Source organism: Fukomys damarensis, unplaced genomic scaffold (genome assembly GCF_012274545.1).
Source record: "Fukomys damarensis isolate Sample0158 unplaced genomic scaffold, DMR_v1.0_HiC HiC_scaffold_11, whole genome shotgun sequence".
Classification (NCBI taxonomy): domain Eukaryota; kingdom Metazoa; phylum Chordata; class Mammalia; order Rodentia; family Bathyergidae; genus Fukomys; species Fukomys damarensis.
The window spans coordinates 37,186,909-37,208,876 of record NW_022900923.1 but is presented as its reverse complement, the minus strand read 5'-3'; the positions used below and the strand labels follow the sequence as shown (position 1 = coordinate 37,208,876).

Below are 21,968 nucleotides of genomic sequence, written 5' to 3'. Positions count from 1 at the left end.
TCCAGCAGCTGCCTTTTTGGACAGCACAATTCTAGGACAAGATCTTTCCCTTTTTTTCCTACTTTCTACATATCCAAGAGGAGCTCAGAAGCTATCACTGACTGCTGCCTTCGGAAAGGAAGGGCACACACTAATGATTTGGTCAGGAAGTGGCTGAGACAGCGTGGTTCATACTCCTGGATGACTCAAGCAGCAGTTACACAGTCAAGAATGTGGTCTAGCAAAGACTGAAAAGTGATTGGACTTGCTGCTATCATCTGTGAGCCTGTGTTATGACTGTGCTAAGAATATTGTGTACTTCATTTGTGCGGAACTGAACTGTCAGTTTCTTATTTTATTAAAAAGTATACTTTGAAGGATTTTCTTTTGCACAGATATAAGGCATGATTTTAAAATTATTATTTTTATTTTCTGCAGCAGCTTTTTCAAAAACTTCAATCATTTGCTTTTAATAATATTTTCAAAAATAAACATTCATTTTATTGGAGAGTTGATAATTAAATTATATAGATAGATATGAATTCCTATTGCTTTTTCTTTTATGGCATTTAGAAAAAAATAACTTTCAAACTAGAATAAAAGGCATTAAGGTAGAGATTTATTTTTACGTCCTTCTGTATTATGGTTTAATTGTGTGGATTGCCTTAAAATGTGCATTTATTGAAGTTGGATTTTAATAATAACTCTTTTAAATGAATGCTGGTTTATATATTTTGTGGGCTAAATGAATTAGGCTTTAAACTTTTATCTGAATCTATGGAGCTTGGATATAAATTGAAAAGATCACAGCTATGGGGAGAAGACCTATACTGCAAAGGCCTTTCTGCATAGATTATGAACATCATAACTCAATAATTTTTCAAAACTATGGCTATAATTGGACCCAATGGGGTTCTGTTTCTTTGATCAGATCACAGCAACTGTGACTTTACATTGGAAAATGTCACTACTGTGCAGGTTTATCACCTGTAGAGCAGGTCTTTCCTCTGATGCTGTGTTCATTTCTCATTAGCATTATTCAAAGTTTAGTTGTTAATTAGGTTGACACTTCAATTACAGTCATCATCTACAAGAGTAGTCAGAACTGCTTGTATAAGGAAATAAAAATATTCCCTTTTGCATATATGTATGTAAAGGCCAAATGACACTTTTATTATTTGATAGTTTCATATGGACAAGAACATGCTGTGTTAGGAGAACAATTCAATTAGAGTTGGTCTCATTAAGTTGTTTTTTTCTTAAGGAAATGAATTATTACATAATTTCATGTTTCTGTTTTAGGTATCTGTGAGGGATAACATTTTAAAGTATACAAACTACAGTTTTATATTTGTGGAAAAGGAAATAGTGAAGTGAATTTCATACACAGGAGCGTATTATCTCTTCCCCTTGAAAAAAATAAGAGTTTATATCAGGAATATGAAGTCATTTAAAAATTAATCTAAGGGCAGTTTATAAATACAATTTTCTATGTACATAGCACTTGAAGTTAAAGGATGAATCTATATAAAATTATGATAAATTTAAGCGCTTTTTAAAATTTTGCAAATGCTTAAGTTTTTCTTTGATTTAAAGACATTAGGACTTTATTCCTGTTGCTGGCCTATGAGGCAGTGATATTGAACTCAAACCCAGAGTGTGGTAGTGGAAGGAACTGGATAGACTGAGTTTATATCTAGATTTGCCTCTTATTAGCTACATAGGGAAGATTAATACATGTCTTTTTTATTTAAATTTTTTATTAGTACATGTTTGCAGTACATATGATTACATTGATTATAGGAAACTGGTACATGCACATAACACATCTCAGTTCTGTTTTTTCCCATTCCCTCCTCCCCCTTTTATTTTGCAAGCATCAGGTTCATTTGTTTTTAAGTCCTTAAAAAGTTAATCATCATATATACAGATTAACAATCAGACTAAAAGGCTAAAAATACAAAACACATATGACAATTATACTAAATTAAAGTACACTTTTAGATACATTGTCCATGCTGATTTTTTTTTCCTGTTATCTATTTCACACTTTATTCATGTATTGAGGTTTTCATATAAGAGAAGCCATGAAGGTATTTAAGCTTGTGTGTCTGTCTGATTTTAATGCAAGTCTTTGAGCCTCTATTTCTTTATTCATTAATGGAATTATCAGTGGTTTTCTTAGAAGAATGTTGTGAAATTGAGACAGGGTGTAATATTTGCATAATATAATTCCTCACTCATGGCATAGTCTCAATAACTTTGTCTCTTCTCCCCCTCTTTTTTCTAATAATGACAAAAGTATTGACTGGAAAATTACACATGCAAATGAGGCTTCCAAAAGTAAAATATAATAGTAAGCAACCCCAGAGGACCCATAACAAATAACCTTACATAGCAGAAGTGAACAATAGCCAACCAGCTTCACTTCAGAACAAGTAGACACATGTTGTAATTTTCTAAAAATCTGCAGAAAAGTGGCTCACAAGCAGTTTACTGTAAAATAATTAAAGCTTATTTATGTCAAGAGGCCTTGGGAAAAAAAGCATAAACCAATTTGCATTAGCACGTTACTATGGTCTCCTGCTTTCATTTCAATTAACAGACCAGCAGGTGCTCTCCGCAGTTAAAAAGATAAGCTATCAGGGAGGAGGATGAATTTTTGGCTGACCTGCAGACTCTGTGGTTTGCCTGCTGATTGGGTTCGTACCTCGCTGTACCAATTTCTGAGGTGTTAATTTAACTGTTCCTCTCTGTCATGCAGGTCTCGGCCTTGAAAAATAAACTGAAGAAGCAGTCTACAGCTACGGGTGATGGAGTAGCTAGGGCCTTTCTTAGGGCACAAGCTGCTTTGTTTGGATCCTACAGAGATGCACTGAGATATAAACCTGTAAGCATTTTATTTTGTCACTCTTTTAACTTGCTTCTTTATGGTTCTTTGGAATGAGGCCAAGAGAAACACTATTTTAATATCATACCTTAAAAAATATAACTGCCTTAAATTCCAATGTAATATGCTTTAAAGCCTGCATTCCATCTTCAATTGCATGACTTTTTGTTTTTAGTACTTTTGGTGACCTTTAGTTAATACTTATTTTACTTTTTTTCATATTACTTTGTTAAAGTTCTAAAAATGAAATATTTACACCTTAACTAATTAATAATTGCATTCAAGCATATTAGAAATCTTACCTGAATTTATCACCATCATTAAGTCCACAAGACAATTGAATTTATTTTTTGAGTTTAAATATGACAAGTACAAAGTGAAAAATTTTTTAAATAAAAAATTTAAAAAATTTTGCAGTATTTGAAAATTTGTTGACTTCCTACTTAACACTTGCTAAAGATATGTTTATCAATTTAGCATTTTATCTTATCCTGCCATTTATTTTAATATGCTAGCAATGATTATTGTATGAAACTGTAGCCAATCTTTTTTTTTAGATAGTCTAAGTGGGATAACTTGAATGTATTTATCTCTTTCTGTATTATTGATTAAAGTGTGCATGTTAGGTTGATTTTATATAAATCATTGCACAACTGTTCCATGACCAGACGAATAAGTTTTAAGAGAAAAACATTAAATTAGTAATAAATAATAGACCTGCCATTCATTAGCAAATTTGTTGCTAGGATGTGTAATGTTTAGTCTCCAGACTTCAAACTTACTTATAAAAATGAGAATTTTACCCTTGTCCTCTTTCAGGGTTCATGTGTTGATTTGGTTATAAGCTAGGAAGCACTAATAAGCTTATGTGTTATAGCTTTTCTAAAATGACTTCTGAATTAGTGGTTCCCACCCAGTGTCTCTTACACCTTTCAAGGATTTATTGGGTTTTTGGAAGGCATCTAAAGACTCTGCACCAGGTGCTCTCTTTAGATCAACACGTATCTTTAGTTTATGTGCTATGTGTCTTAGTTTTCTGTTACTGTTATGAAATTCCCAAGATAATCAACTTATAAAATGTAAAGGTGGGTTTTGGCTCATGGTTTTAGAGGATTCAGTTTATGTTCTGTTGACTTCACTACTTTTGGGCTGTGCGGGGGCAGCCATCCTGAGGAGAACACAGGGCAGCAGCGCTTCTCACCTCACTGTGGGGGCTGCAAGAGGGAAGAAAGGAGAACTTTTCATAGAGATATATAGAGTTTAGAACATTATAGAGCTCATAGTATGTCACATAGATATGTAGCTCAGAGAGGAGGGTCTTAAGATTTGTTAGGTATAAGGATCTGGTTCTTTGAAAGACTGGAAGCTAAGCAGTCATCCCTCTTGCAGTAGAGGGTATTAATGTTCAAATTATTCAACCAAAATTAATTCAACCCAAATTAGTAGTTTTTAGAATAAAACTGGTTATTAATTTTGTAAAGTCAGATATTTGTAATCTGAATTAATTTCAAGTTTATAGTACAGGAGACAAGTTCAAAAATATCACTTTGATTGAGTGATGCCATATTTAAATATTTATTCAACTTCCAAACTGTATTTTCTTACCATTTTCCTGTTTGTGAAGGACTCCAGATTTGAGGAGACTAACACATTGAAATCAAAAGTAAAATTTCTTAAGTTATTTAAATTGTGTGAGGTGGCGAGTGAAACAATTAAAATATCCCATGTTTAGCATTAATCACAATTATTTATAGACTGATATCCTCCCCCTTTGAGCTTCACTGAGTGAAAGAAGTATTTGATTTCCATGAATGAATTTAAAAAAATAAAACCTTGAAAGGCATATTTCCAGAATCTATAAAAAATGTAATCTCATCATAGAATCTCTTTTCTCTTTATTAATCACCTCTTATTATAAATTTATTTGTTAATTTATCTACATTATTCATTTCTATAGTTGATATTTTCTCCTTTTTTTCTTCTGCTAGTTCTTTTTGGGAATTATGAGATGATATTTTTGTTTTCTATGTTTTTACATTTGTTCTGACTGAACCATTGAACAAAACTTACTTTTTAAAGTACTCTGATGATTTAGATAATTATTAGAGATGGTCTCAATTTGTAGTTCAGGCTGCCCTTGAACTTAAGGTGATCCATCTGCCTAAGCCTCCTGAGTACTCTAAGCTACTATCTTTACAAAGTGCCTTGTATCATAATTTATTAAGAGTACTTTTTAAATTTTAGAACTTTTTTGGTCAGTTATAAAATAGACAAATATCTTTGATGTATTTTTGATAGAAGTAAATAAAGAAGGGCCAAGTGTAAAAGTTATACTTTTTTCATGGTTTTTGTCCCTTTAGAAATATATTTTAGTAGTATCCTTTAATTAGAGTACAATTGGAAAGGAAAAACCTACTAAACAGAGTTAAGTGAATATGAATGCCTTCACTAGGCATTACTTTTTAAAGTTTAATAATGTTTATATGCATTACTTTTATCACATGTGACAAAATTTAAAAATGTATGTTAAGCCTGGGCTGATCAGTCTAAGGGGTCGTCCCTTCCCTGTCATCCCAGCCCCTCACTGTGAGTGTGCAGTTTGTCTTTTTTTTTTTCTTTGTTTTCCCTATATGTTGACCTCAGTTTAGATAGTTCGGTCTTAGTTTGTAGATGTCCTCAACTCCTCAAACTTCCAAACCTTATTTATAGTGTTCTTCCTTCCTGCAGAACTCTCCTTTTCCCTCTCTTTTAATAGACATAGTTATTTTATGATTCTTGAAGCTATAGGTCATAGTGACCCTTTCTATGAATTAATTACATTTACTTTAAAATATTTCTTTTCATTTATTCAATGTTTCCTCTCTTAGGATATCTTAGGTAAGTTTCTTAAAGGTTTCTATCTTCTAAATGAATGAATTGGGGCTCAGATAATGGTACTCCAGACTGGTGATTTGATATCCTGAGCCAGAGAAAGGTATAGAACTAAAGTCCCTCTGACCTCCACCACCATCAGTCAGATCCCTCCTCCTTTTTCTCCAGAAGCACAGGGAGAGATTTTCCTCCCATAAAAAAGGTAATTATTTAGGAATCTCATCAAATAGCCAGGAGAGACTAATGACCACAGAGAAGAGACTAAAAGTTGTCACCGTGCCTGGAGTTTATGATATATATAATATATGTATATATGTTATTATATTTATAAAGTATAATAAATATTATACTTATCCATATATTATTAATAAATGGCTACCACTTTGAGTAACTCTTGTAATTATAGATGCCAAAGGTAACTTGTATTAATCTCAATATATCTCTCAATAAATTTAATATTAAGATATATGTTTTATTCCTGACATACATATATATATATATATATATATATGAGGTAAGGTAGGATAATTTGATGTATATATACAATGCATAATGATAAAATCAGTGGAGTTAGCATTTTTACCTCAAACATTAATCATTACTATGTTTTGGGAACCTTCAGACTTTTTTTCTAGTTATTTTGAAATAAAGATTGTTGTAGAATATGATTGCCCTTCTAGGCTACATACAGAACACCAGAACGAATTCCTCCTATCTGAATGTATTTTGGTCACCTTTAGTGAACCTCCACCTTCCCACCCTTATACCTTGCCCTTCCCAGCCTTTAGTTACCACTATTCCATTCACGTGAATTTTTTAGTTTCCATATAAGAGAAAGAACATACTATATTTTTCTTTCTGTTCTTGGCTTATTTCACTTACCATGATATCCTTCTGTTCCATCTACTTTCAGGTAAATGACAAGATTTCATTCTTTTGTTAAGGCTTAATAATTATATTTCATTATGTGTGTTTATATATTACATGCATACAGCATTTTCTTTATCCATTCATCTGTTGATACATACTGATTGATTTCTTATCTTGGCTCTTGTATATACAACTGTAGTAAATATGAGAATGCAGGTATCTCATATATATGTAATATATCTTCATCCAGTAGTGTGTGCTGGATATAATAGCTCTAGTTTAATTTTTAAAGAAACCTCCATATTGTTTTCCTTCATAACTCTATTAACTTATATTCCTACCAACAGTGTGTAAGATTTCCCCTTTCTCTGTATTCTGACTTTTTTTTTTTTACATTTTGGTAGTATCATTCCATCTGGGATTAGATGATATCTCACTGTGGTTTTAATTTTCAGTTCCCTAATGATTAGTGAACTTGAGCAATTTTTCATAAACTTGTTGGCTGTTTGCTATTTTCTTTGAGGAATACAAATGACCACATTTATTCATATTTTAATTGGATTTTTTTCTGAGTTGTTTGAATTTATATTCTGAGAGCAATCCCTTGTTGAGTAGCTTGCAAATACTTTGCCCCTGATTGTTTTTTCATTCCATTCCTTGTTTCCTTCTGTACACAGAAACTTCTTAGTTTGATATAATCCCATTTATCTGTTTTTATTTTATTTTTATTTTTTGTCTCTGCTTTTGGGGTCTTACCCAAAATAGCTTTGCCTACACCAATGTTATGTATTGTTTATTGTTTGTTAATGCTGAATCAATCTTGCAACCCTTCCAAATCCCCTCAATAGCACTTGTATATTTTTTAATGGGCTGTCATGTTTGGTTTGTTACTATGTTATTGAAATTTTCATATGTAAATTCATTAGGGATATTGGTCTGTACTTCTTAATCATTTCTTTGTTCATTTAGATATTAGGGTAATTCTAACCTCCTAAAAGGAATTTGGCAGACTTCTTTCCTTTTCAGTTTTTAAGAGTGGTTTGAGAAGAAGAGAATTAGTTTTTAAAATATTTATAGATTTCAGCTGCAAAGCCATTTTTTAAATGGGAGACATTTAATTACTGCTTCAGTCTTGTTATTTATTATTGGTCTGTTTAGATTTCCTTTTTTTTTTTAATAATTCAACCTTGGTAGATTTTTATGTATCCAGATAATTATCCATTTTTCCAAGGTTTCTAATTTATTAATGTAGTAGTAGTTTCTTGCACTCTTTTGTATTTTGTATCAGTTGTAATGTCTCCTTTTTCATCTCTTCATTTTATTTTTTTCTAGTCTGACCAAAAGCTTTTCTTATCTTGATAAAACACACACTTTGTTTCTTTTATATTTTTTAAATTTCAGTTTTAAGTAATTGTATGATCTTTTGTTAATGTTCTGATTTTTATTATTTTTTCCTTCTAGTTATTTTGGATTTTTTTCTGTACTTCATCTTCTCGATCTTTGAGGAGGTACATTGTCTGTTGTTTATCTAAATTTTTTCCAATTTTTGATCTATATATTTGTTACTATAAAATGCCACCTTAATACTTTACTTGCTTTATCCCTCAAGTTTTAACATGTGTTTTTATCTCTCTTTGTTTCAAAAAATTTCTAAGTTTTTCTATTGATGTGTCAATTCACTGCGTATTTTTCTATTTTCACTTTTTTTCATTACGGTCACAGAAGATGCATAACGTTTGTTTGGTACTAGGTGACAAACTCGGGACTTTCTGCTAGTGAGGCAGGTGGCAGCATCACTGAACCCCTGGCATAACATGGTTTTACTTGTTAAAAACTTTTAAGATTCAAACTGTGACTTAACATATAGTCTGTTCTGGAGAATTTTCCATTTGCTTATAAGTATATGTCTTGTAGCTATTGGATAAAATGTGCTTTAAATTTCTGCTAGGTCCATTTGATCTATGATATGATTCAACTGTGATGTGCTTTTCTTGAATTTTTGTCTAGATAATCTGTTCATAGATAAAAGTAAGGTGTTCAAGACCTCAACTATTATTGTATTAAGGTCTGTTTATCTTTTCAGAGCTAATATAGTAAGTACCTGATTTATGAACATTCTATTTGTGAACTTTCACAAGTGTACTTACTGTATAAGACTTACTATGTTAGCTTATAAGTGAATCCAACATATGAACAGTTCTCCTGGAATAGAACACATTTGTAAGTCAAGAACTTACTGTATTTATTTGCTTTATAGATGGATGCTCCAACATTGGATCCATACATGTTTACAATTATATCTTCTTGTTGAATTGATTACTTTATTGATATGTAGGGACTTTCTTTATCTCTTAGTGTTTGATTCAACATCTTGTTTTGTCTGTCTAAGCATACTTGACACTGCCTCCATTTGTGTGGAATATCTTTTTTCAGATACTTCACCTTCATCCTTCACTTGTCTGTGCCAGTGGTGTGAGTTTCTTGTAGGCAGTATATAGTAGTATTTTTTTTAATCCATTAGGCAAGTATGTATCTTTTGGATTTAATCCATTTACATTCAGGATTATAATTGATAGGTAAAAACATGCATACTATTTCATTATTTTTGACTCTTGTATACTCTTTGTTCTTTTCTATTTCTCTTATCTTTATAGTTTGACAGTTTTCTGTTGTGACAAGATTTGATCTTTTTTTGTATATTTGCTTTAGCAGTGAATTTTCTTCTTTCATTTTTTTAACGATGGGCTACTGTTCTTTCATTTCTAGCTGTACAAATCCCTAAAGCATTTCTGGTAAGTTTAGTCTGGTGGTGAAGAATTCTTTCAATTATTGCTCATGGCAGAGAGACTTTGTTTCTCCTTCATTTCTAAATAATATATTTGCTAGATATAATTTTTTTGATTGCCAGTTTTTTTCCCCCTTTCTTTTGAGACTTCAAATATATCATTCCATTCTCTTCTGGCCTGTAAGGTTTCTTTTGAGAAATGTGATGTTAATTGCATGAGGACTCTCTACTGGGTGACTTGTTGCCTTTTTCTTGCTATTTTTAGAATTCTGTCTTCAGCTTTGATTTTTGCACAATTTGACTTTAATATGCCTTGGACATGTTTTATAATTGAGTCTACTTGAGGTTATTTCAGCTTCCTCAGTCCAGATATTTGGGTCTCTGTTAAGATTTGGGAGATTTTCAACTATTATTTCTTAAATATGTTTTCAGTATCTTTTCCTTTTTTTATTCCTTCTCAGACCCTAAGACAAATATTCATTTGTTTGATGATGTCCCATATGTCTTGATAACTTAATTTTTTATTATATTTTATTTTTGTCTGAGTAGATTTTTTTCAAAATATGTGTCTTTGAGTTTATATTTTCTTTCTTTTGCTTTGGCTATTCTGTTGTTGCACTTGATCTTAGCCAAAAGGCCGAAAGTGATGGCTATTGTTGAAGCTGCCAATTCTATGTATTATTTAATTGAAGGTTTTGGCTACACAATTCATGTTTGTCTCTTTTGATTATTTTTATCTCTTTGTTGAATTTCTCTTTTATATCATGAATTATTTCTTAATTTCATTGAATTATCTATTCTCTTGCATCTCCCTGAGTTTCCTTAGGATCACGTTTTGGAATTTCTTAAAGCATTTTATAGATTTTCTTTATATTCGTGTCTATTTATGGGTATTAATGTGCTGCTTTGCATGTGTTTTGCTTCTTTGCTGTGTTAATACATTTCCATTGCTGTGGGAAATACTGACAGCCATAACTTACAGAAGAGGTATATTTTGGCTCTCAGTTTCACAGGTTTTGGCTCATGATTTGTTTCCTCTGAGGCAGAAACATCATGGCCGATGATCATGCCAGACAGAAGCTTCTCAACTAATGGCATCCTGGAGACAGAGAGCAGGGGAAGAGCCCGACGAGACAGGGACAAGATGTAGTACCCACAGTCTTGCCCCATGACCCACCCAGATATACTCAGCGCTTTACTAGTATCTCAGGAATGTCAAGCTGACAGTTAGAATTAACCATCACACTTACTTGTTCATGTTTCTTGTGTCCCTACTTAGATGCCTATATATATGGTATTATAGTCACCTCTGGTTTTATGGAGTAACTGTCATAGAAAAGGACTTTTCATTCAGACAAGATGTAAGATGTTAGATGGGTGGGTGGATGATTTGGCTTTGGGTCTAAGTGAGTATAGATTCTTTGTGATTTCTTTAACTATAATCATTGTGAGCTATACTCAATGTCTAAAAATGCTTCAGTAGTCTACACTTCAACTTTTTCAGAAGCCTTGATGTGATTTTGTACTGAACGTGGGCTTCCAAATGGTCATACTTCAGGCCCTACATGGTTTAATGTTGATGGTGGTAGGATTTTTGCAAGTACTAGCTGTAGTTCTAGAGATTTGGGATGTGGAGGTTACTTTAGTGTAGGTACAATGAAGTGAGTAAAATTGATATTATAGCTTATGGTTGCAGTTGCAAAAGTGTCAGAGCTGCAGAGCACAGAAAGAGCTATCTCCAGGTCCTGATTGGTGAATATGGGTGATTCTGGAGCTTGTGGCAGTAGCCGCTGCAGTCTCAGAGTGGCAGGATAGTGAAAGGCCTTTCCTTTGACCTGTGAGGCACATGTTGGCCTCAGGGGCTTCTAATATCATCAGAAAACATGCTGGGGATGCCTATTAGCATTTACAGCAGAATAAAGTCTAGAACTTCTGTTTTGATGATGGTACTGTGCGGTAGCAGCTTGAATTCTGGGGTTGATGGCGGCCCATTGAGACTTTCTTCTCTGGTTCGAAGCAGTTACATGTTGTGGTAAATATTGACTTCCAGGTATTCATATCTTCTGGTGCTGCAAAGTTGGATGGCAATGCTGACAGGAGCCTCTTCAACTGGATTTAAAGCTTCTGTTGACTGTGGCACTCTCATGAAGTTAGAGCCTCTGGTCCACGAGCATGATGACGATCACTAGTACTTTCCTGCTTTGCTTTTCCTGGCAATATGGCAATTCTTCCTTGCTGAGGAATATGGGCCCCAGTTGAGTGTGCTTTGTTCCTCTTTCTGTGCTGCCATTCCATGCCCCATGCTATTTAGAGTTCCTGTCCCTCCCTTGACAGTTCCAGAGTTCTCTCTCAGTCACTTTGCTTGTAATGCAATCCTCAGTTTGCTTCCCTGTTCTTGTGGTGAAGGTAAATGCCAAACACTTCTATTCAGCCATCCTGAATACTTCTCAGACAGTTTTCACTGTTCTTCTGGAGACAGATCTTAGAGATTCCCTATCTGCATAAGATAACCTTGTTTGCAGTAAAGTTTAGTACTTCACTTTCCCCAAAACAGAAAAGAACTTTGTCTTAGGATACTGTTTTCACGCTCATTCTCATCTTGTAAAAATCCCTATGGTGTCGTTTACTCCTATCTATTAGAAGGTGAACAGGCTCAATTTCCCTTTCTACTGCAACAAGATTCATTGCAAATTAATTAATTATTATCATTATTCTGTCTTCATTTTGATCATAAAGTACAGTCACTCACCTTAATGTGTGTTGAGTAGGCAAGGGCACCATTTAAGCTGATAAGGGGATCATCGGGGGAAAGGATCAGCTAGCGAGTGAGAATTTTCTAGTAATACAATAAGTGGAACAAGTGGATCTGTAAGACTAGAAATTTAAATCTTTGTTCATTTGGAGGAGGCACTTTTGTTAGAACTATCAAAGACACTTATGGAGAGATGATTACTTAGCACATAGGGTACATAAAAGCAGATGCCAAGTGGGATTTATGCTAAAATATATACAGTAAAATTGTATCTGTAGTCATGAAGACTTGATTGTAAAAAACTTTTCACTAATTTAAAAACAAATTCATGATCATTACTAACAGATATGGCAAAACTATTCAGCAACAAGTATAATAAGAATATTTTCTAATACAAATGAAATAATTTTCAGAAGAGGAATATTTCTATTAACCCCAAATTCATCTATTATATATACAGATCTATTCATTGAATCTATGCCTTACACTCTTCTGTGATTCTCCATGTGCCTCTGTAAATAGACTGGTTCTTTCTCACTGAACATTTATTGATGCCCTAAAAATCCTTATTTCTATCTAGGGTGAACCCATCACTTTTTGTGAGGAAAGTTTTGTAAAGCACCGCTCAAGTGTGATGAAGCAGTTCTTGCAATCAGCAGTTAACCTTCAACTTTTTAAGCAGGTAAGAGTGGACCTACATGTTTTTGGTCTATTATAGAATATTGTCATTGTTACACATTTTTATAACTCTGAAACTATGTCTAAGCCCTGAGTAGACTCTTTCCCTGAATTACAGGAAGTTTTCTTTCCTTCTGTAACTCTATAACTAGCTATGGAATAGTACTTTGAAAATGCAGTATAACAACTTCGCTATTAAAAAATTCCTCATAAAAAGTTCCTAAGCTCAAGGTTTCAACGAGGAAAGGTATACATCCATGGAAACAAAAAACATAAGTAGTTTAGGGGATCTGAGAAGGAATTATTTTGGTATGGTAGATTGATAAGGTAAACAACTAGAACAATTTCAGTATAATCTAGTTTATGAAGTATTAAATAAAATATGAATATTTAACTAATATTTTGAACTTTGTATGAATTTTCCTAGCTACAAATACAAAATTAAGAGAAAATTCATATTTATATTGTACGTCTTGAGTTCTAGTTCAGAAAATATAGTTGGTACTTCACAAAAGCAAAAGCTTGATATCAGAATTGAGAAATTTTATGTGGACTGGTTCTGGCATTCCATTGTGGGATCATAGCAAGGTTCTTAAATTGAGATGTCTTCATCTCTGTTTATATAATATAAATTAAGTTCCTAATACGTGCTTTTCATATTCCGCACATGAATTCAGCATGTAACAAAGACCTTTAACATGTCATAAACATTGCTTGAGTCCAGAAGAAACATATAGTGACTTTGAGAAGCTGACGTCTAACATAAATTTCTTTGGACTTGTAGAGAGGGGAAAACACCATATAATTTAACCCTCAAATTAGTAAAGAAATTATCTTTGCAGCAAATTAATCTTACTATCCATCTTCTGAGGAAGCTTTAAAAAACCATCTGAAATAAGAAGATACTCTAGTGATATAACATATACTTTTACCTTAATGAAAGGCATGCAGCTATCCTAGTCAAGCTTCTAGGAGCATGCATTTCAAGGTTCAACTTCAAAGATGCAGTTGTCACCCTTGGAGGTCCTGGTCCCTAGATGTCTCCAAGCCTTCGCTGAATTCCTTCCCAAGGTTGGAAGGAGGATCAAATGATAGTGCTTTATAAGTGCTGAGGTAAACACAGAGCAATCCCAAGCCAGACATCCAATGAATTCTTAAGTTAAAAGTTAGTGCTCTTTTTGTATGTTTAACCTATCAAGAGGAGATGCTGTTTTCCATTATGAAAAATGACTTGTGAAGATCAGATTGTGCACTGCTCAAGGATTGAATGAGTGTGCAGAATATCAAACTTGTTACTTTTCTTTGTTGATGAGACTCTTTAGCTAGATTCTTAGCATTGGATGAAGTTAATGTGGTATAATTTTTTTTTTTTTTGGCACAGTAGTATTTTTTTACATTTGGTTTTGAGATATATTTTTGGAATTTGTTTTTTGGAGTCATAGAGAGTTGGGATATTCTTCATCACTTAATAGCTGTTTATGAATACCTGTTTCTTTTTCTTTAAAACATAAATATTACCACTTACACAACAGGGTTGTGGTAAAGTTTTATGTGAATTAGTATACATACACTTAGCATTGTGCATAGTACTTCGTAGATGCTTTGTAAAAAAATTACTTTAAAAGGAACAACATATTGACCAAACTGACTTCACATCAGCAACAATAGAATACAGAGAATTCTATATATCATCAGTGTGTTGAGAAAAAAAACCTCTGAGAATAGTATACTAACTAAAACATTTTTTATTACAATTGGTAGGAAGACATTTCCCAACAAAAACTGAGGTAGCCCCTTATGATGTCTTTATTAATGTGACCACATGTTGTTGATAATCTGATGAATGTTGTAATTTCATTGGGGAACTTGTCTGAATCACTAGGAAGGCTTTAAAAATAGGACTGTATTATTTTGGAGAGAGAAATTCAATCTGTGGACAATGGCCTTCAGTCAGCCCTTGCCTTTGGGTTCAATTTTGTCCATGATTCTCCTTTATTGACTCCCTCCCCTATCATCTTCAGGCTTACTTAGGCAACCCACACAGTTATATAAAAGCCAATTTCTTGTCATAAATCTTTTCTCTATGCGTGTGTGTGTGTCTGTGTGTGTGTGTGTGTGTGTGTGTGTGTCTGTGTGTGTGTGTGTCTGTGTGTGTCTGTGTCTCTGTGAAATTTCTTACTGGTTCTTTTTTTAATAAACTGAATCTTTATTGGTACATTTAGATATACAATAGTTACATTCATCATTGGTGTCTTGTACTTTTGTATGACATATCTTGATTCTTATTTTTCCCCATTCTCCTCCCTCTTACTGGTTCCTATTCTCCAGTTGAACCCTAATTGACATACCAATAGCACAAGGAAATTCTTAGGGAAGTACTTTGAGAGAGTTTTAGGAAGAAAGTCAGTTTTCTCAGATGGAAGATCCAAGATAGGATGTCTGAGATGTAAGAAGGAAGAAGAACAAAAGAACAGTAAATATGTGGGTTACAGTTAAACCGTGCTAACTGCATAACACAGATAATTTCTTGGATATGTTCAAGAACTGAATGTTCCAATCTGAAGTAAAAATTTTATTTTGAAATGGCAAAAGAACACTCTCCTGTTTATTTTTAAAGATGGGATAATTACATAGTATTATCATATCTATATAGACTAATGACACTAAAAAAAGTACAGAAATACATGTATATAGTCTGTTAATTTTCAAAGATTTTTCTAAGTTAAGGTTTTTAAGTCTATAATTTCTTGATCTGCTTTTTTGCACTTGGAGGAACTAAGCTAATATTATTTTTCCTTTTAATATTAGTGACTATTAATTTTTCAAAAAATTAAGTTTTGGTGTGTACATTATATTTGGGTCCTATCCATCCCCCTATTATCGTCCCTTATACACCTCTCCTACACCTTTTATTTTCTACCTCTTACCTAATAATAGTGTCCTTTTTATTTTCATATCATCTTACATTCTGTGTAATGGGAGAACATGAAATCTTTGTCTGGATATGACTTATTTTACTCAACATGTTGGTCACCAGATCCATCCATGTTCCTGCAAATGACAAGATTTCATTATTTTTATAGCTGAATAATACATATATGTGTGTGTATTTCTTTATCTGTTGATAGATACATAGGCCGGTCCCATCATCTTTGCTATTGTAAATTATGCTGCAATAAATAGAAGCATGTATATATCCCTATTGTATGCTAATTCCTTTGAATATATATTAAGGAGTGGTATGGCTCTATTTTGAGCTTTTTTAAAAGCTTTTTGAGGAACTTACATAATTTGCATGGTGGATGTACTAATTTATATTCCTACCAACAGTGAAGAAGGGTTACTTTTCTCCCAACATTCTTTATTAACTAGTTTCTTTGCAGCTTCTATCATACAACAATGTTGAATTTTGTTGAAGGCTTTATCTGTGTCAATTGAAATGATCATGTGATTAGTATCCTTGACTCTACTTATGTGATATGTTATGTTTATTGATTTATGTGTGTTGAAATATCCTTGCTTCTCTGGAAAGAAAACAACTTGACCATGGCATGATTTTTAAAAATTTGTTGTTGCCTTCACTTTGAATTTTATTAAAGACTTTTATATCTATATTCATCAGATAGATTGATTTATAGTTTTTTTTTGTTATGTCCTTATCTAGCTATGGTATAAATGTGATTTTGGCCCAATAGAATGGGTTTGGAAGTGTTCCTTCTCTTTCTGTTTCATGTAATACAGTGGTACCTTGGTTTATGAATGCTTTTTCTTATGAACAATTTTGTTTGCAAACAAAGCATTTGGTAAATTTTTGTTTTTGTTTGTGAACTGTGCATTGAGTGAAGAACATGACCACAGACATCTATTTCACATGAACATGAACATGGCCATTTTTTTTCAGAATCATGGAATGAATTAAGTTCTTGGACTGAGATACCACTGGAGTTTGAAGAACATTGGTATTAATCCTTTAAAAGTCTGACAAAATTCAGTAGTGAACCCATATAGTCTGGAGCTTTTCTTTGTTAGACTTCCACTGTTACTTCAGCATTATTGCTTGTTATTAATCTTTTTAGGCTTTTTATATTCTCTTGGTTGAGTTTCAGTAGGTCATGTGTGTTTAGAAATGTATCCATTTCTTCTAAATTCCCATTTATTAGAATATAGGTTTTCAGTGTAGTCTTTAACAAACCTCCAGAATTCAGTAGTGGTTTTTTTTTTCATCTCTAACTGTACTGCTTTGTTCTCTCTCTCTCTCTTTTTTGTAGTTTGGTTTAAGCACTTATCAGTTTTTATCTTTTCAAAATAACCAACTCTTTGTTTCACTGATCTTTTGCATTGTTCTTTTCCATTCTATCATAAATGTTAGCCCAGATACTTATTTCATTCCATCTATTAGGTATGGTCCTGGTTTGTTTTGTTTTTCTAAGACATTTAGATGTATTATTAGTTTATTTATTTGAAATCACTCTGAGTTTTGAATATAACTATAAATCTCTTAGAACTTCATTTTTTTTTTTTTTTTGGTACCAGGGATCAAACTCAGGAACTTGCACTTTTGAGGCAGGTGGTGGCACCACTGCGTTAAATCCCCAACCTTTTTTGTATACCAGAATTCTAGAATGTTTTCATTTTCATTTGATTCTAGGAAGTTTTAATTTCCTCTCTGACTTGATCATTTCAAAGTGAATTGTTCAATCTCCACCTATTTGTATATTATCTGTAGTTTTTCTTGTTGATTTCTAGTTTCATTCCATTGTGATACGATGATAGAAGCTATTAAAATTTGCTTGATAGCATAAAATTAGACAGAAAATTCTGTAGAAATCTGTTAAGTCTGGTTGATATATGGTATGGTTTAACTGTTTCTTCCTTGCCATTTTTGCCTGGATGACCCATATAATGTGAGAGCATAGTATTGAAGTCACCCCCTATTATTGCTTTTGGACCTATAGGGCCGTTTATGTTGAATGGTGCTTGTTTTATGAAATTGGGTGCACTGAGGTTTGGTGCATATATATTTAAAATTGTTATATCCTTTTGATAGATTGTTCTCTTTACCAGTATATGGTAACTTTTTTTGTGTATCTCACTTGACTAATTTTGTCTTTAAGTCTGCTTTGTCAAATAAGAATATAGCAATTTCTGTTTGCTTTTAGGTTCTGTTTACATGAATATTATTTTACATCCTTTCATTTTCAGTTTATGTATGTCTTTGCTATTAAGGTATGTTTCTTGCAGGGATCAAAGAGTTGGTCTTGTTATTTTATCTAATCTGTGAGTCTGTTGTCTTTTAATTGGAAAATTAAGAAAGACAATTTATATTCAGAGTTACCATAGAAATGTATATACTAATTCCTGTCATCTTGTTGTTTTTCTAATGTTTGATTCTTTCCTAATTCTTAGCAGTACTCTCCTCTCCTGTGTGTAGGATTCTTTTAAGTATCTTCTGTAATGCTGGGTTAGTGTTCATAAATTTATTTAGTTTATGTTTATCTTGGAAGGCCTTTATTTCTCCTTCAACTGAGGGATAGCTTTGCTGGATATAATAATCCTGATTGGCAATTATAATTTTCAAGGCTTAAAATACATTTCATTTCTTCCTGGCCTTATGGTTTCTGCAGAGAAATCTTCAGTTTTTCTGATGAATTTGCTTCTAAAAGTGACTTGTCTTCTAAAGGTGATTTTTACTTACACCTTTCACTATTCTTTCCTTATTCTGTACGCTTGAACATGACATGGTAGCAGTTTCTTTTCTGGCTGTTCCTGTTTAGGTTTCTAAATGCCTCATGCACTTGGATGTCTGTGTCTTTTCCAAGATTTTGGTAATTTTCTGTTATTACTTCACTGAATAGATTTTCTGTGCCATACCCTGAAACTCAACACTCTCTTCTACACTCCAAAATTTGTTGTTTAGTTTTTTCAAACATGTCTCGGCATTTGTGGATATTCCATTTATAATTTCTTGTTTTTCTTTACTCATGTCTGCATATACTAATTCCTCAAAGGTATCTTCAAGTTCTGAAATTCTGAGTCCTGTTGGTGAGGTGTTCCACTGAGTTGATGTCCAGACTTACTGCATTTTCCCTTTCCAAGCCTTTTATCTGATTCTTCTGCAGTATCTCTGTTGAACTGAACTTTCATGTCATGCCATTCATTCATTCCTTTATTTATTGTCTTTAAAGTCATTAATTGTTTTAAAAATGAGTCTTGAGTTATTTTATTGGCATTTCATCCACTTTGACGTCTTTTCATTTGTTACTGACAAGTTATTAGCATTTAGAGTAGTCTTATGTTTTCATACTTCTAATTTCTATATTGAGATTTGTTCATCTGTTGGGATTGATATCTCTTCCACATTTATATAGGGTCTTGATTTCCAGCCTTTTTTTGAAGGCTTAATCTCCCACACCATTCCGAAAGAAGAAAATAAACTACAGTAATGATGATGTCACAGACTAACCAAATATTGACATACAATAAAAATGAATTAAAAGAAAAAATCCATATATACCATTAAAAATAGGAAAGAAATCAGCAATAATAAGCTAAAAAGCTAAACATTAATAAAGATTAGACTAATAATAATAGAGGTAAAGCTAAACATTAATAAAGATTAAACTAATAATAATAGAGGTAGGGAAAGGGAAAAATGGAAGTAGTGGTAAATTTTTAAAAAGAAAGGAAAAGAAAATTAGGTGAGAAGGAGGAAAAAAGTGGGATAAAAATCCAATGAAATGGCACACGCCTGTAATCCCAGCACTTGGGAGACTGAGGCAGGAGGATCATTGTGAGCTTGAGATCAGCCTGGGCTACATAATGAGTTCCAGGGCAGTCTCAACTACATAGTGAAACCCTGTCTCAAAAAACAAAAAACAAAACAAAACAAAAAAATCCAATGAAAGAAAAAAATAGGTTGAAGTAACTGGACAAAACAAAAATTAAGCAAAGGAAAAGGAAGTTGGAAAACCAAGTAAAATAGAAATCCATATGTAGTTAGTTTCTCAGTATAGTGGTGTTTCTTTCCAGGATGTTTAATGTTAGAATCTACCAGATATGTAGCAGGGACAGTGATTCACAACTGGGGCCTATTGTGTTTCCACACCCACTTAACTGGCCTCTGCTGTGTAAATGCTGAGTGCTACCCCACATTTCTTCAGGATGGGGTCAGTCAATGGTATGTTGTCTGCTTTAAGGCTGTATCCACTCCAGAGTTTCTTAGTGTTTTGGTTTTTGTTTTTTGTTTTTTTCTGTGCACCCTGAGCCACTGCTATCCTCAGCTGTCTTTGTAGCCTGTGAGTTCATCAGATTCCTCTTATGCTCCAGAGACCCTCTGTCCATATGCCCAGCAGTGTGGCAAACATAGAAGCAGCAGGTGTTAAAGTAAACAGACTATGGAGTTCTGTGCTAGGAGGATGTAGCCAGGGGAGCCACGCAGTCCCCTGCAGTCAGTCTTAGTGCTTTCAGAGCCAGACTGTCAGAAAAACCATACATAAGATGTCCAGCTCCTCAACAAAGAGAGTGGAATCACTGGGTCCTCTACCATCTGAGCTTGCTGTTGCTTAAACTGCTTACAGAATCTGTTACAGCCCGCCACCTTTACACAACTACTTCCTGTGGCCATCTCTTAGTCACCACAGTAGGGTGTTACCAGAGAAGTGAAGGGTGGTTGTCCTTTCCCATTGTACCTCCATCTTAAATGATGAGCTCCTCATGATGATGCCTCATTGTGCTAATGCACAATATGGTTGGCATTGTTGTGGATTTCCTCTCCAGTACTGGCCTAACAATGTGAAAAGAGTGTCTTTCAGAGTAAATCTTGACACTGAATGTGTAGCGTACACTCACCATGAATTTCTCCCAGTACTACCGTTGGCCTTGTTTGTCACTGGCGCTTACCTTGTGCTTGCAGTCAATTTCCTCTATCCAAAAGGTATAAAGATTTAGAAAGGAAGACACTAAATTGATAATATTTTTATTACTTTGAAGATAGAGTCATGTTTCTTATGACATAAAAAAATAGCATATTTGACATTAAAATTCAGAACCTTTGGTCACCAAAAGATGTCATAGTTGCAATATATGTAAACTACTCAAGGACTTAGAAAAAAACTTTCCAGATTACTACAAAAACATGTTCTATATTGGAATATGTAACGGTGTAAGTGACTTGACAATACACAGGAGAATTTTAAATGACTAATAAAGATAAACAAGATATTCAAACTTATTTGTAATCAGAGACTATCAGATAAGAAGCACAGTAAAATACTTCTCATTCACCTCACTGACCAATTTTTGAATACCTAGGAATCCCAAATTTGAGCAAGGATATGCAGCAAGGAATAAATTTTAACTCTTTATGGGGGTATAAATTTATTTAAATTGTGTAAAAAATGATCTGATACCAGTTAAGTTAAATATTTAAATTTTCTGTGAGTTGGTATTTGTACTCTAAAATGTTTGTGAAAAATTACTTCTAAAATTTCTCAGAATAGTAAAATCTGGATATACTCATAAATTCATCAATATTTAAAATGAACAAATTCTCATGTCTGTATCATAATAGAACACTGTTCAATGGGGAAATAATCTATTTTAAAACTGAAAATGAAGTGAAATAAATGTCATTGAAGAGTATTTGAGTCTTTTTATGCAATGTTCAAAAGCCATAAAACCTAAACAATATTGAAGCAGACAAATTCATGTGATAAAAAGTCATAAGATAACAATAAGCTGAAGGAATTTTATGTAGAGAGAATGACACACAGAGAGAGACCATTTAATTTAAAATTCAGGACCAACAGTTTCCTAGATTATCATTTTTGTTAATAAGTAAATTGCGTAATGTTAATTTTAAAATTTTAATTCATAATTTCACATATACGGAGTATAATGTGACACTTTTATATATATATGCACATACAACATATGCATATACATTGTGATATATAATTAACATGTCTATCACCTATCATACTTTTTTGTAGTGAGAACATGTGAAGCTTACTCTTTTCACAATTTTTAAACAAAAAAGTGCATTATTATTAACTGCTGTCACTAGGGCACGTAACAGGTCTCAAAAACTTACCCCCTCCCCATCCTGTGACTTAGCAATTCCTTTGGTGTATCCTCAGCTACCA

At 33.1% G+C, this 21,968-nt stretch overlaps 1 protein-coding gene across 1 annotated transcript in view; it reads left to right on the top strand.

Annotated features, from left to right (window-relative positions):
* Window positions 1-21,968, top strand: part of Dennd1b (DENN domain containing 1B) — a 218,564-nt gene that overhangs the window by 147,639 nt on the left and 48,957 nt on the right. The window contains exons 14-15 of the mRNA XM_010635412.2: window positions 2,744-2,869; window positions 12,728-12,829. Of these exons, the coding sequence (XP_010633714.1) occupies window positions 2,744-2,869; window positions 12,728-12,829 (228 nt within the window). The remainder of the gene's footprint in view (window positions 1-2,743; window positions 2,870-12,727; window positions 12,830-21,968) is intronic.